General features: G+C 38.2%; 1 protein-coding gene across 20 annotated transcripts in view; it reads right to left on the minus strand.

The window, feature by feature from the left end:
- Positions 1–1,939: 1,939 nt before the first annotated feature.
- The window catches only part of ITGB6 (integrin subunit beta 6), a 125,062-nt gene continuing 111,720 nt past the window's right edge, over positions 1,940–15,281 (minus strand). For 19 of the 20 annotated variants that reach the window (XM_079131777.1, XM_079131768.1, XM_079131766.1 and 16 more), the window contains 2 exons: positions 9,894–10,060; positions 2,210–4,356 (listed from right to left, as the gene is read on the minus strand). In XM_079131777.1, coding sequence (XP_078987903.1) covers positions 4,258–4,356; positions 9,894–10,060 — 266 coding nt within the window. In that variant the 3' untranslated portion in view covers positions 2,210–4,257. Of the gene's footprint in view, positions 2,176–2,209; positions 4,357–9,893; positions 10,061–15,281 lie in introns of those variants that run through there. The other variant, XM_079131771.1, reaches the window with a different exon arrangement.

A 15,281-nucleotide genomic window follows, 5' to 3' on the forward strand; every position in this document is an offset into this window, starting at 1 on the left:
TCCCTCTCTACCTATTTATTGTCTTCTTCTAATAAGGATACTAGTGATGAAAACCCAATTCCAGGACCCCATTTAAATTTAATTACATCTTTAAAGACCCTGTCTCCAGTTATATAGTCAAAACTAAGATACTGGGGGTTAAGACTTCAAGGGTTGTATGGGAGAGTGACCTAGGGGAGTGACACATTTCAGCCCAGAACACTAACCTAAAGTATTTTATTTTACAATTGTGATTAATGTCCAGACCGATTTTTTTAAAATTATTTGACTTACAAATAAGTAGTAATGGTTGACATATAGTTACCATATATCCTTTACTCAGCTCCCCAATCTTAATGTTTTATGTAGCTAGAGTACAATTATCAAAGTTATATAATTAGCTTTGCTACCATACTATTAATTAATTTATAGTCCCTAAAATTAGAAATTTCACCAGTTTTCCTTTTCTGAAGTCAAGGATTCATTCCAGGCCCCCAGGCTGCACTTAGTTGATATGACTCCTTAGTCCCCTTCAATTTTGGACAGATCTTCATTATTTCTTTTGTCTTGAATGACTCTTTCAGATTTTAAGACTCTTTAGGACTTTTAAAGAGCCAGGCACAGTTGCATACACTGTAATCCCAGGGTCTTCAGAGGCTGAGACAGGAGGATCATGAATTCAAAGCCAGCCTCAGCAACAGCAAGGCACTAAGCAACTCAGTAAGACCCTGTCTTTAAATAAAATACAAAATAGGGCTGGGGATGTGGCTCAGTGACTGAGTGCCCCTGAGTGTAATCCCTGGTACCCTTCCCCTTAAAAAAAAAAAAAAAAAAAAAAGATTTTAAACAGCACTGGTCATTTTCTTTGGAGAATGTCCCTTCTTAGTGAATCATCAGGAAGCACATGATGTTTATTTATCCCATTATCGGTGATATTAACTCTTATCATTTGGTTAAGATGGTTGCCACAAGGTTTATCTACTCTAATGTTACTTTTGTAATTAATAACTGATCACAAGCTAAAGCATTTAGATATCACGATATATCATGTCCACCACTTGCTTTTAAATGGTCTAGGAAAAAAAGTTCTTTCTGTTGTATCTATGACTTTTATGTAAGTTTGTGTTTTTAAAAAAATTTTTAAAAATAGTTGGGCACAGTATACACATCTGTAATCCCAGAGGTTCGGGAGGCTAAGGCAGGAGGATCATAAGTTCAAGACCAGTCTCAGCAACTTAGTGAGGCCCTGAGTAACATATTGAGACTCTGTCTCAAAAAAAAAAGACCAGGAATGTGTGGCTCAGTGGTTAACCCCTGGGGTTCAAGCCCCAGTACTAAAATAATAATAATAATGATAATAATAATAATTTTTAAAATAATTAATTAATAGAAGGTCAAGGGATTTGTATCAGTTTTTTCATTTAGTCTTCATGTTCTTTTTTTCTGATTTTTCCTTATTTTACTTTTTTGAATTATTTATTTATTTTTAAAACTTTTTACAGACTGCATTTTGATTCATTGTACACAAATGGGGTACATCATTTTGTTTCTATGGTTGTGCACGATGTAGATTCATACCATTCGTGTAATCATACATGTACATGGGTAATGATGTCTGTCTCATTCCACCATTTTTCATATCCCCCTCCCTCTCATTTCCTTCTACATAATCTAAAGTTTCCCCGTTCTTCTCCCCCCCCCCCCCCCCCTCCGCCCCATATATATCATCACCCACTTATCAGGGAAAACATTCAGCCTTTGTTTTTTTGGGATAGGCTTATTTCACTTAGCATGACATTCTCCAGTTCCATCCATTTACCTGCAAATGCCATAATATTATTATTCTCTATAGCTGAATAATATTCCATTTTATATATATACCAAAGTTTCTTTATCCATTCATCTGTTGAAGAGCATCTCGGTTGGTTCCATAGTTTAACTATTGTGAATTGAGCTGCTATAAACATTGATGTAGCTGCATTGCTGTAGTATGCTAATTTTAAGTCCAGGTTAATGTCCAGGTCGTTTTTAAAAGGCTAATGGTGTAAGTATTGTCACCATGCAGCCATCATGCCCATTCCTGCTGCTCACTGCCTTCTGTGGCTGCCTCTTCCTGCTCTTTTCTTTGACCCCAGACTCAGACCAGCAAGGCAGTCAGAGGAGGTCATAGAAGTATCCAGAACTTCAGATTTTGTGCTGAGTAAATGAAAAGAATCATCATCCAAGTGTCTCTGTTTAAATTACCATGTTTATTTATGTCAACAGAAAATACAACAACTTACAGAACAAACATTTTATCTTCATGTAACATAACTCTTCAGTGAATAGAAGTACTACTGTTAATGTTTTGACCTTTTCAAGGTCCTGCCTTGGGTCAAAACAGCATTTAAAGAAAGAGCAGATTCTTCCGTAATACACACACACAAATTTTCTAAAACCTATTTTCTAAAATCCATTTTCTAAAATCCCACTTCAGTAATTATACAAAAACAACACAAGCAGTCTCATGTACAGGGGACCGCTACTGCTGTGTCACCGGCAAGGGCTGCAGCAGGTTGCTCTAGACTTCCCCATCAAGAATGGAGTGGCACATCAGTCCTTCAGATGTCCAAGGAGATTGTTCAGTAATCCTTCGCATATAGCCCAGTACTCCCTAAATGTATGATTTACCTGAGTTGTTTAGAAACCGGGGGGTAGGGGAAAAGTCTTCAAGTGATCAAATTTATACACATCAATCTGGTAGGATTGAAGAAACTTCGAGATTACACTGGCAATTCAATGGACAACCATGAAGCCTCCAGTATGTAAGGAACTCTTTAAGGCTTCACATTACAATTTAATCAAAGCTAATAGCTAACATTGCACTAAAGTACAACTCACCTGTATTCCAGTGCTTGAAATGCTATTTGTTTAGTCTCAGTACATTTCAAACAAATGATAGTTATTGCTTAACTAATAGAATGTTTCTATCATTTTAATGACAAAAGAGGCAACCCCATGCAGAGGGAAGAGGAAATGCCTCGGAGTTAGAAGATGTGGATTCTGATCCCAGTTCTTCCACATACTCTCTGAGCCTTTATTTCCGTGCAAGGATCAAGTGAGATGAAAGTGCTTTCTGACACAGCAGTAACCATAAGAAATAACATTCTACAGAGGCCATCTCGCCAATCAACTGATGAACCCCTAATTGTCCACCTGTAAGTAAAATCTTACTTCTTAAACATATAGTGCGTATCAACCACATGTAGCTGAAATGTGCATGTTGCATTATGCTAATGAGAAAAGAACATAGATTTTAAAATCTGCAATTCATGAGGGAGCTGTGTACTCTCGTTGTGCTTGATTTAAAGCCATTTAAACATTTGTTCTGTTTACCCAGGTTCCTTTTATATTACTGGAACTCTCTGTGAATAAGCTAACCATTTAAAGTAATTTTTCAAAAAGAAATGAAAACTCTCATGTGACAATTACAGGTTTAGAAGACTCTGACACTGAATAAGATGATTGAGAAACAAGGGAGAAGTAACAGTTTGAAAACTCAAGGACAAAAAGGAAACTGAGCATAGATTATTTTCCAGGTAATTTAAAAACAGGCTAAATGGTAGGGTTATTATTTTTGTTTTTACTAGTGACTTAATTTATAAATTACTTCTTCCTTGACTGTAAAACAAAGTGCTTGTTTTTGTACCTGACTTACAGGTGCATGCAGATAATTCACAGAAATTATCAACATAATTTTCAATCTTACAATTTGGGATATCTGTGGAAGAAATGCATCCTTTCAACTGAAGTGAAATCAGAATCTCAGTTCTCCTAGTTAAAAAAAAAAAATCTCCTTTAGGATGGATTTACTGCAAGTTTAGAATAACTGGAAAGTGTGGGTATACAATAAGCATATGGACTTTGTGACTTTGCTGGGACAAAGACTTTAGGTAGCTGTACTCCTGCAACAAATGAGATTCTAATTTTCAACATTTTTCAAACACAAATCAGGCCCCCATGAATCATTTTGATGATTTTTTTGAAGCATTAATGCAACAGAGTTAGTATTCCTCAAATGATCCCCAAAGTCACCTCTTTGCTAAGGAAATTCCTCTTCTTGATTACTTTGAACCTGTCAACATAGTGTCTCACCTTCATACAGAGAATGACTGATCTCCAAATGACCTGCTATTAGCTTAAGCCAACCTCCTCTTGAAGCAACAAAGAAAGGAAAATCAAATAGTGCATTAACATTTCACATCAGTGAAGCTAACTCTTCCCGTGCATGAAGTGATTCTATCCTTCTGTGGTGAGATCCACCTTTTGTTTTTCCCTGTGTTTATAGGTTACATTTTTAAAAGTACTAGTGGAGCCTCTGTACAGTGGATTGGTTCCCTAAAAGAAAAAAAAAAAAGGTTCAAATAAAAGTATGTACACTTTGTTATGATACTATTTTAATATCCCTAAGTACCTTCATTATAGTTCAAATTGGAAGATGAGAGTCAATTTCAATCTCGGAAGCCTCTGGAATAATTTTGATCCATTTGATATTATATACTCTTAGCATTTTCAAATTTATACATCTTTGCTTTTTTCTAATAGGCAAAACTAGTCCCACAGAATACCTGGGTATTCTTCTTGTGTGTGTGTGTGTGTGTGGTGGCCCAGGGACTCGGGCATGCTACTCAAGTGCTTGACCACTGAACTGCACTCCCAGACCTCCGTGTGTGCATTCTAAAAATCTTACCTTCATTGGAAACACTAATTTATGAATAGAAAACAAGACTCAGCTGTTCGGCACTGGGAAAACAGTGTTCAGCTTATAGCAGGTACTGAGTCTGTACTGAATGGACAGAATGAACGCTAGTAGGTAAACCAAAAGTGAGATGTAAGGTAAAATGAACAATGGGAAAAGTGAAACTGATAGAAACTTACACATGAATGACACATTATCTGTCTTGAAGAACTGTCTGCTGTTGGTGAGTTATCAGACAAGGGCATAATAATGTTGTGCAAATAAGTTCAAAATTCAGAAGGAGGAGGAGCCAGCTGCTTGGAAGGAGCAGAGACAGATCTCCTGGGCAGCTAACACTTGCTCTCTCAGCATTTGCTTACTAGATAAAACTGTTCGTAAAGCAGATGGACTGCAAGTGATTAATATGAGACCCTGGGTTCATGAATGAGTGGAGGTCCCAAGGCAGACCAGGAAAAATGGCTTTGCCCCTGGGGCCATGCGGAGGTTAGTGATGAAGCCCGGAGAGCGCAGCTGTGCTGTTGAGGCTGAAGATGTATTCACAGCAGCAGTGCTGTGGCCAGAGGATCAAGGACAAAGCCAGTCAAGCTGTCCTAAGTAGGAGCAAGGGGTCTGTGTGGGGTACAGTGTCTTCTCTCCTAATTTCTAAGGTTGACACACGGGCTTTGGCATCAGACAGCTTGTGTTTAAACCCAGCCTATCGCGTGACCTTACTTAAGCAACCCTGGGCCTTGGTGTCCTCATCTGTTAAAGAGGGATTAACAAATTCCCTACTTTGTCCATGAGGTAAGATACTATTGCACTGTGTCTAGAACACACTAACTGCTCAATACATGCTGCCTCTTCTTATTAGTTCTTACTTAAAGCTTTTCTTCAAATTTGGAATATCTTTCTCCTTTAGGTCCTGAAGAGGGTTATAAAGATATTTTCTGCTAGGGCTTTGTTATTCTTAACATTTCCAAACCCATATGTGTGAAGTCCAGGTGTACCTCTGAGTTACTAAATTTTATATTTTGGTCTCTTTATTCCATGGATTGTAGAGATAGGAGCAATTTCTACACATAGACTTGAAGAAAAGATTGTATTTGCTAACTTAGAACATTCCTTCAGCTCTCCGAAGAACTGAGCAAAACAAAAACATTCGCTAACCTCTCCCACCCATTGCCTTTGGACTTGCTGCAGGGTCTTCTTTGTGAGCAGGAGTCATACCTGTACCTGTTGCTGCTGGGGAAGTTAGTGACTCAGCCTCTGACCCAGTGCCTTTGGAGCGAGATGCTATCTCTGTGTTGAGGGTAAATAGGAAAAGGTGCCTTGTCTGCTGGTGGATAAGGGTGAAGCCCAGGTCGCTGTATTATTTCTACTTCTGAGATCAGACTGTATAATTCTGAAGGTTCCCTAGTCCTTATTCCTCAAACCTTGGAAATTTCGAGGGTGAACGGCAGATTGACGTGGTCTCAGATGACGATAGAGTCTCATTTGGAAACAAAAAATCATGCATGGAATTCTTTGAAGTTTAGGACACTAGAAACTACTTGGTTACAGAAGAACACAGAATTTAGTTGAAGAGGCAAGATGGAAAATATAAGAGGTTCAGACTGGGAATGGAGGGTGGAACTTCTGCTGAAGGAAGGAAACTTAGTGAACAGAAAAGACACCCTGGAAGAGTAAACAGACTGTGAGCAGGGCCAGATCTTTGTAGCACCAGGCACTTGTTTGTAAGCTTTACCCCATGTCATCTTAAACATATTAAAATGCACCCACAGTTCACATTAATTAGAATTTATTTGTGCTATAAAGGTGGAGGGGTGACATGAGTGGCCATTGACAGAATAATGGTATTTTGTAGTCGAATGCTTACTTTTGTGCAGTTTATATTCTGTATTTTGAAATGACTTCATTTATTTAGGTCTTTAATATGTGTGTGGGGGTCCCTTGCATAAGGGGGTGATGGGTAAAGCAGACTCCATCACAGTTGAAGGTCAAGGAGGAAACGCAAAGGCGGAAGAAGAGCAAGCCGTGTTGCTGTTGGGGTATGTATAATGGGGTGGCTCCTGACCTCAGTGGATGTTCAGAGCCCAGGAGAATGGGTGCAAGTAAGGATGTCACTAGCAGAGGGGTTCAGATCTGCCTACATTAGTGCTATGCAGGCTGCCACCGCCCTGTGTGGACTTCCTGTGTGGAGATGCAGACTTAGTTCCTCTCCATTTTGGGAGAGTCTCCACTCCATTGTTTAGACAGTTTTCCCCTAATCATCTGGAGTGACCAGGCTGATTTTCTCCCAGGGAATACTGGGGTTCTAACTTAGGTTGTGGATTCTGCAAAAGCAATGGCACAATTTTTTTTTCAAGCTTGAAAAAAGTGGTAATAAGAAAATTCTGTCATGACCCACAGCTTCCTTAATGATCGCCTAACTGCCAAAAGCAGACCTGATTTGCTTAGCACAGTGCAAAATCAATCCATGACTGCAAGAAATGTCAGCCTGAACATTTTTTTGCCTCAAGTTAATGACTTGTCATCCTAGAAAAAAATGTCTCATCAAAGATGAATTTAAATATCTTCCATTTGTGTTTTCATAAGGAATATGCAGGGGGGTTATTTTTAAGTGTAATAAAAAGGTGACTTTTCTTTACAGCTATGATGAAGTTTCAGGAGGCAAGAGTGAAGACTGTTCTGTCCTAACTTCTGTTACCTTAGAAGTCCAATGGGGCCCTATGGGGACAGGAGACCCTACTGTCCCTTCTGTCCCCAGGTTTTAAAGATCAGTCAAATTCTCCTCTTGAAAAAAAATATAGATTTTATATATAACATGAGTTAAATTGAAGATCTTTAAATGTCTGCACTGAGCAACACTAATTTTTTTCCTAGGAGGATATATTAGTGAAATTTGAACCGAATTATTTGAATTAAACCTCTTTTGCATCCAAGTGAATAATTATTTCCATCATTATCTAGTCAGGAACATCACACATTTGTTATTCAAAGAAACTCAACTGAACAAGGGAATAATATTTTTCATTTATGCTTTTATCTGTTTAATGCAAGTTTTCCCCCCATTTTAGTTGAAGAAAGAGCAAAAATTTGGTATTTGAATTTCAGTCATGTTCTACATCCAGAGGGAGAACAATTTATGTTTTGGGGGAAATTAACTGTTGATTAAAATGTTATTTTAAAGATGGTAATCATTTGCCCGTACTCATGCCTGTGTGTGAGAACATTAAAACATGCTTGTTGGTAGATAGGCATCACATAATTGCCCAACTGCCTGTTTGTAAAAAACCTGCTTGTTATTTTCGGGAGGGTCAACAAAAGGCTGTGCTTGGGAGAACAATTCATGATTCTACTCCACCTGCAACTACAGTTTGGGAAGCCCCTTAATTGTTCTCAGTCTCAGCTTACATACCTTCAAAATGGGGACAGCAAGACTACTTTACAGGGCTGATGGTTGTCCAACTATCTGCTGCTATTGCTCTTTGTGCTGGCTTACCCACATTCTTTTGCCTGGTTGCCCTTCTGACCATTGCCAGGCATTTGCTTGGCAGTTGGTGAAGGTTAAAAATAATATCTGTGGCCACTGTATAAGTTTAAAATAATATCTGTGGCCATTGTCTCACAACTTTGGCCTCATTATTAATTTGTTCTAAGTTACCAAACTAAACCATCAGGTTACAGTTTACATTGTTAAGGATGAATCAATTATTTCCTCACTGCAAGTCCACAGTTTATTTTCCTGAAGGATTTTGTTTAGTTATAAAAAATCCATACATATGCAAAAAGAGAAAAGTTATATAGCAGACCTCCAAAGACCCATCACCCAGATCCAACAGTTATTAAAATTTTGCCAAAACTGCTTTTACTATCCCTTCCTCCCATTCTCTCTTCTGGCTGAATCATTTCAAAGCAGACCCCAGCCTTCATTTCCTTTTGCCCTTATATACTTCAGTTTGCATCTCTAAAAAAATATGGATATTTTCTAGCAAAGACATCATGCCTTAATCATACCTAATCCAATTAAGCATATTTCCTTGCTCTTGTTCTAATATCTAGTGTGTATTTGTCTTTTTCCAGTTGCCTTGAAATACATTTTTATAGTTGGACTGTTCAAATCAGGATTCAGAGAAGATCTATACATTACACTTGGTTATTGTATCCAAAGGCATTTTTAATGGGAAGATGAAGTAGATAAAAATTTTCATTGTCCTTTGTCCTGCATCATATATTATGATTAGTTTAAAACAACTGCCTAAAATATAAATATCCCTTATCAAGATAAATTTATGCAAAAGGGAAAATTCTGTTTGCTTTAGAAATTGAAAATATTGTATAGGTTTAGAGAAAAGTGTTAACTTCAATTTATTTGGGCAGATGAGCCCACAGGAGCATTATGTTTGCCTGTATTTTCTCCAGTGATGTCACTGTTTTGAGAATCAGCAATGTAAGATAATTGCTATTAGATAGCTAGACACACCATTAGAGATAGAGAGATTAAATTAAAACCATGAAATTGTTTCTAGGGGTCTCTAGAAATGTAATTATCCTCCTGTGGAAAAGAAACACATAAAATTGTAGTCCTGTTTTCTGTTTGCCTATTGTGAGAGAAGACACAAATGATGTCTACTGAGTACATATATTTAAAGGTTGATACTTCATTTTTCAGGTAGCTTTTTAAAATTTATGTTATTCAGAAAAACTGCCTGGCATTTAAAAAGTCTCCTCAACTTTGTTTTATAACCTATTATATCAGTAACAAGTATTTCCGTGGAAATTGGCATGAACTGTCAGACTATTCTCGAACATTATTCCATTAGCTATAACATAACTAATTTATGGAAATACTTAGATCCAGCACCTATGTGTTATCAAATGGAGCCTGAGGGATCTCCCTGGTGGTGAGGAGGTACTGAATATACCTCCATGATGTCCCTAAGTTCCATATGAGGAATTTCATGGAACTCTTCCGAGTGGCAGAGATCCCCACTGCACTGAGAGACAACGTATGTCATGAGGGACACGTGTGACAGATAATGGCTGAAGAGGTTTGCTCTCAAAGCAGAACAGAAACCAAAACTGTTGGGATCATGACAAGGGTGGTAGAGAAAAATGTGACAGCCAAACCCTCTCTTAGACCTTTCTACCTGGTCTCTGTCTGCTGCACCAAGAGTAGCCCTGAGTGTAGACATACCGTTTGCCACTTGGCCTTTGATCGTTCTGCTTCAAATTTGGCAACTTCTTTCCGATCATGAAATGATACCAGCAGCTTCCAAATGCACAGAAGGACAACCCCGATGAGAAGAATAGCCAGTGAAACTCCCAACATGATCATAGGAATGTTTGGAGGTTTTGGACAGTCTGTGGAAACAAATGAAATTATGTTAAGAAGTTGAAGCTGTCACTGTCAATGTTTTGATGTAGGAAAGCTTTTTTTTTTTTTTTTTTTTTTTTTTGTGATGGGGATGGAACCCAGGGCCTTGAACACTCGAACATACTAAGCAATCACTCTACCACTGAGCTGAGTTCCCAGACTATAGAAAGACATTTTTTTCACTGGGTTTTCCTTTTATACATTTCCTACAGTAGAGGGTAAATATTGACACTTTCTTTGTCTTGCTGAAATTTTAAAAAGCAAGTTTTGTTGAAGGATAACTCTCTATTTCTTTAAAAAAAGAGCAAAAAAACAAAGGAAGTGTTTGGTTATTCAAAATAAATGAATATACAGTTATTTATGTTCTCGGGTTCTGCATGTTCAAGATTCAACCAACTATGGTTTAAAAATATTGGGAAAAAATGTATCTGTCCTGAACATGTATGGACTTTTTTTCCTTGTCACTATTCCCTAAACATTGTAACAAACAATTTAGGTAGAATTTACATTGTATTAGGTACTATAAATAATCTAGGATGATTCATATAGGAAGATGCAAATACTATCCCATTTTATAGAAAGGGTTTATTCATCTGCAGGTTTTGATATCTGCAGGAGATCTGGAACCAATCCCCTTACAGTTATCAGGGAGGACCATATACTGGAGGAATGACTTGAAAAGAGCTAATTAGAATCCAGAAGAGTGACAATTAATGCACATGGAATATTTCAAGCATCATGAAAAAAACTACAGCTTAATCACTAAAGATGGCCTCTTCTGAGTACATAAAAAAGTAGAAATGGAATGTGTATGTGTGTGTGCATGTGTGTTTAATATTTGCAAACACCTTTTCAGTGATCCTCCTGAATCAAGAGCAATCTAGGAGATTATATTCTAAATTATGTAAAACCTATCCTCTGAGAGATAACTTTGCTGTGGCGGCTTCCTTTTTCACAGATAGAAGACAACCATGGTTTTTTTTTTTTTTTTTTTTTTTTTTTTTTGGCGTATCTCTAATGCAGTGCTCTGCTTTCCTGGAAAGTTCCTAGGCTACAGCAGGGAGTGTTGGGTTTGATTTCCCTCTATCTGACAAACAGATGAACAGCAGCTGTGAGAATTGAGTCATGTCCTTTGGCCTCATCTGCAAAACAAAGCTCACTGTTCCTTCAACTTTCCTGATGATGGTAATAAGCTGAGGTGCTCTGTTTGTTAAACAGAAGACTTCCTGGGCTCCTTCCCTAGATTCTGATTCAATGGGTCTTGGATGAGGCCACAGACTTTTTTTTTTTTTAATTAAGGGTGTTCCAAATGATTCTTATCTTCAGGGAAGTTTGAGAATTAAGTGTTCTGTATGGTCCTCTCAACTTGAAGATTCCATGAAATGTTATTTTGACTCTATTAAGAGTATTAATATAATTTTACAATTATCCAGTACCTCCCTTCAATGACAGCAAAATGACTAATCATCCTTGCAATATGCCTAGGAGATGATACATTTCTTAATGAAACATTATAATTAAGCTCTCCTTTTGCTTTCATGAAAAAAAAATCCCCACATAAAAATTATCATTAAATATCTGCAACCCTCTGCAAGAAGAGAGGCAAAATCCATGGTATTTGGGGAGGAAGTGATTCATACTTAGTTTATCCTAACTCTTATTGCTCTTAGATATTTATAAGGAGAGTTATACATATAGAACTGGTCATGCTGCTTTTCAGGTGGGCTTTGTAGCTGATCTGAATCAGAGGGGGCCTAATGATGTCCGCCTGGCCTTTTGTTCTTTGTAGAAACCATGTAAGGAGATAGTGAAGAAATAAGAAGAGTTGCCAATGACCTAGCTAATACAAAACAAAGATCTAAAGACTGTATTCTGGCCTCTTGTAGTTTAACTCAATTCCTGAAAAGAAAGCAAAAGGACTTGTGTCAATGAAAAATATAAACCCTATTGCTAAGAAATGTGTAGGGTGGGGCATAGTGCGTTCCCACCCAAAGCAGAATGAAGCTTGCTAAGACAGAAAATGAATTAGGAGGACTTTCCAGTAAGGAAGAAAGGAGGAAGAGGAATGACTTGGCCGAGGTACTTATTTTAAGAACTTAAATCCATTGGGCATTGTGTATTTCTCCATGATTTTGGCTCAAGTATCAAAACAAGTACTATACAATAGTGATCTTCATTTTTCATACTTTTTTTGATAATTCTTTTGATACTCAGACTGAAGTTAGATTTCTGGGTGGGAGTGAGAGTCACCTCCATCACTGTGTGATGTTTCCTATAGAGTCCAGGTCAATGTCACACCTAATTCTAGGGTGCTGAGTGTTGAATGCTGCTGCTCGGTCTAATCTGGTAGCTCTAGCATATGTGGTTATTTAGCACTTGAAATATGATTTTTCCAAGTTTTATGGTATTTGTATAAAATAAACACTGATTTTGAACACATACTCTGAAAACATGTAAAATATCTCATTAATAATTTTATATTCATTCCATGTTGACATGACAATATTTTGGATAAAATGTAAGTAAAATTTATTTCATGTGTCTTTTACTTTTTAATAGGTTACTGAAATTTTTAAAATTATATATATGGTTCTGAAAACAGTTCTATTGGACGATGCTGATCTAACCAACAGTTTTGTGATTCACATGTTTGTTATGATCATATAGCCAGTGGGAGGCAGTGTAGTACAATGGTTAAGAGCTTGGGCTCCAAGCCAGACTGCTGGAGCTCCTCAACCAGCTCTGGTGCTTAATTACTGCAAGATTCAGCAAATTCTTTATGTCTCTATGCCTCAGTTTCCTTGCCTATACAAAAGCACCTGCCTTGTATGGTTGCTGAGGATATTAAGTGAATTCATACATGTAAGACATATGGAATGACACCTTGCATTTGGTATTGGTAAGGACTCCATAAGCTAGAGTGTCTCTTATATTTCTAGTAGTACTAGTAGTAGCAAATGCAGTCTTCTCTCTTTTCTTCCTCTAAAGCACAAGGATCTGGATCTTCCACACTGGAAGTGGCAGGTTCAGCATTGGCTTGGAAGGCTCTTCCACTCTTTCCTTGACTGTGATGTGGCTTTTAGGCCCATGGATGTCCCTCCTGAGGTAAGAAGATGAAGAAGTTCTGCCTGTGTCCACAAAAGCCCTGATGGGGCTTCTCTGACTCCTTTCACCATTTGCTTGGAGGATGTGGGAAGCATTAACTTCCCCTCCCCTTCCTAGGTTCTCATTTTGCCTCTTTTCTATCCAGACTTCCAACTGGCTGACCTGAGATTTCCAGGTCTGACAGCTGTGGGAGAGAAGGGACTTCTGACTTCCGGGGTGGGCTCTGCCCTCAGAGTGTCTATAAGCACCAGCCTACCCAGGAAATAGGGTGTGGTGAAGGAAGAGGCATCCTTAGAGCCATCAGGGGACTTCTGTGACGCCTCAGGAGGTAATTTTTCCTCTTCACTTTCCCTACCACAAAAGCACAGAGATAAATAAAATACTATAATAAAATGCACCAGGGCATCTGTGTGTGCTCTGAAGGGTGGCGTGTTGATGTGCCTCTCATATTGTGTGGAAGAATAAAAGAATAGCCAACAATTCAGTAATGAGGAAGCATTTATCAGCCAAAGGCATGTTCTCTCTCTCTCTCTCTCTTTCTCTCTCTCTCTCTCTCTCTCTCTCTCTCTCTCTCTCAAGCACACACACACACACACACACACACACACACACACACATACACATACACACAAATCAAACCAGCAAGATATAAAACCTTTGAATAAAAAACAGGGTCAGGGCCTGTTCTGGAAATTTATTTTGAGGGATGTGTTTTTCCAACAGAATCTATATTATACAGGATTACTGGATGGCTTTGATTTCAAGATAACCACTAAAGCCACGGTCATAGTCACAAATAGAGGGTTGGGGATGTAATTGGAGAATTTGACTTTATGAAACAGATAATAAGGAGGCAGGGTTTTTGTATTAGAAAGTAATTCATCCGTGTTCAGCAAGATTCACCTCATGTTTCTTTAACTGAATGCTGCACGCTGCATTTTGTGTATGCACTTCAAGGAAGGTCATTTACACAGGATTTTTCAAGAGCAAGTCTCCAGGAGCACACTCTGCCTACTTGAGCTTCAAAACCAAGTTCACACTCATCCTATCAAATGGTGACAACTACTATCTCTCCCTTCCCCTCAGCATAGCAATGTGGTATTTTTCTGATCATGTTTTCTTGATTGGATTAGGATGTGTTGAACTTACTTTTTGGTTATGATTGTATTGTTTTGGTTTTTGGGTTCTTAAGTGATACCAATGTGACCTTGGTGTCACAATCAGGACTAACTTAAATTCTGTCAGCACATTAGAGAGCAAGCACATAGAGCAAAGGAACCTCTGCCTCATAGCCTGGCCTGCTGCTGTGACCTGGACCAGAACTCAGGCTCTGAGATTTGGTGAAGAAGAGGTTGTGGACAAAGACTGATGAGATGTGACTTAATGTAGCTGTCATTTTGGCTGGAAAGATTTAGGGAGGGACACATCATTAATTGAAGACAGAAAATGAGGCACCTGTGAGGATCTGTGAGAACACAGCTTGGGTTATTAGGGCAGTTGCTCAAAGAGAGGGCTCAGGGCCATCTGTGTTAGGGTCACGTTGTTAAAATACAGCATTCTGAGCCACACATTGGGGCTTAGGATATAGGCATTGTTTAGCAAGCTTGCAGGTGAATTTAGTATGAATGAAAATTTGGAAACAGTACCTTCTCCATTATTTCCTTTCTACCTAATACAAGCTTGGATCTTCCCTTTGCTAAATGTGAATTTTCAAGTGTCCCCCAAAGTGCCAAACTGACTCTATGAGGTGATGTGGATGAAATTCCACAGAAGCAATGAACTCTTTAGCATCCTTTATGGGTCACTTCTTTCCTTATTTGCTGCTGCTTGTCTTTGCTGATTCTGCATTATCATTCAGTGACTCATTGCTCTAAGTTAGCTATTGCCACATGTTTTACATCCAATCTTTAAGTCAACTCTTAGAAGAAAGTACTGTTATTTTACGGATGAGGAAATAGAGACTCAGGCAAGTATCTTTCAGAATGCTGAGCAACTAATAAATGGTGGCAGGATTTGAGCCATGGTCTGATTTAATCCATTTAAAATCTGATCAGACTCTTCCCTGTAGCTTTTCTGAAAGATATATCTTTTGCTTATATTTCA

Source organism: Sciurus vulgaris (genome assembly GCF_902686455.1).
Source record: "Sciurus vulgaris genome assembly, chromosome: 3".
NCBI lineage: Eukaryota > Metazoa > Chordata > Mammalia > Rodentia > Sciuridae > Sciurus > Sciurus vulgaris.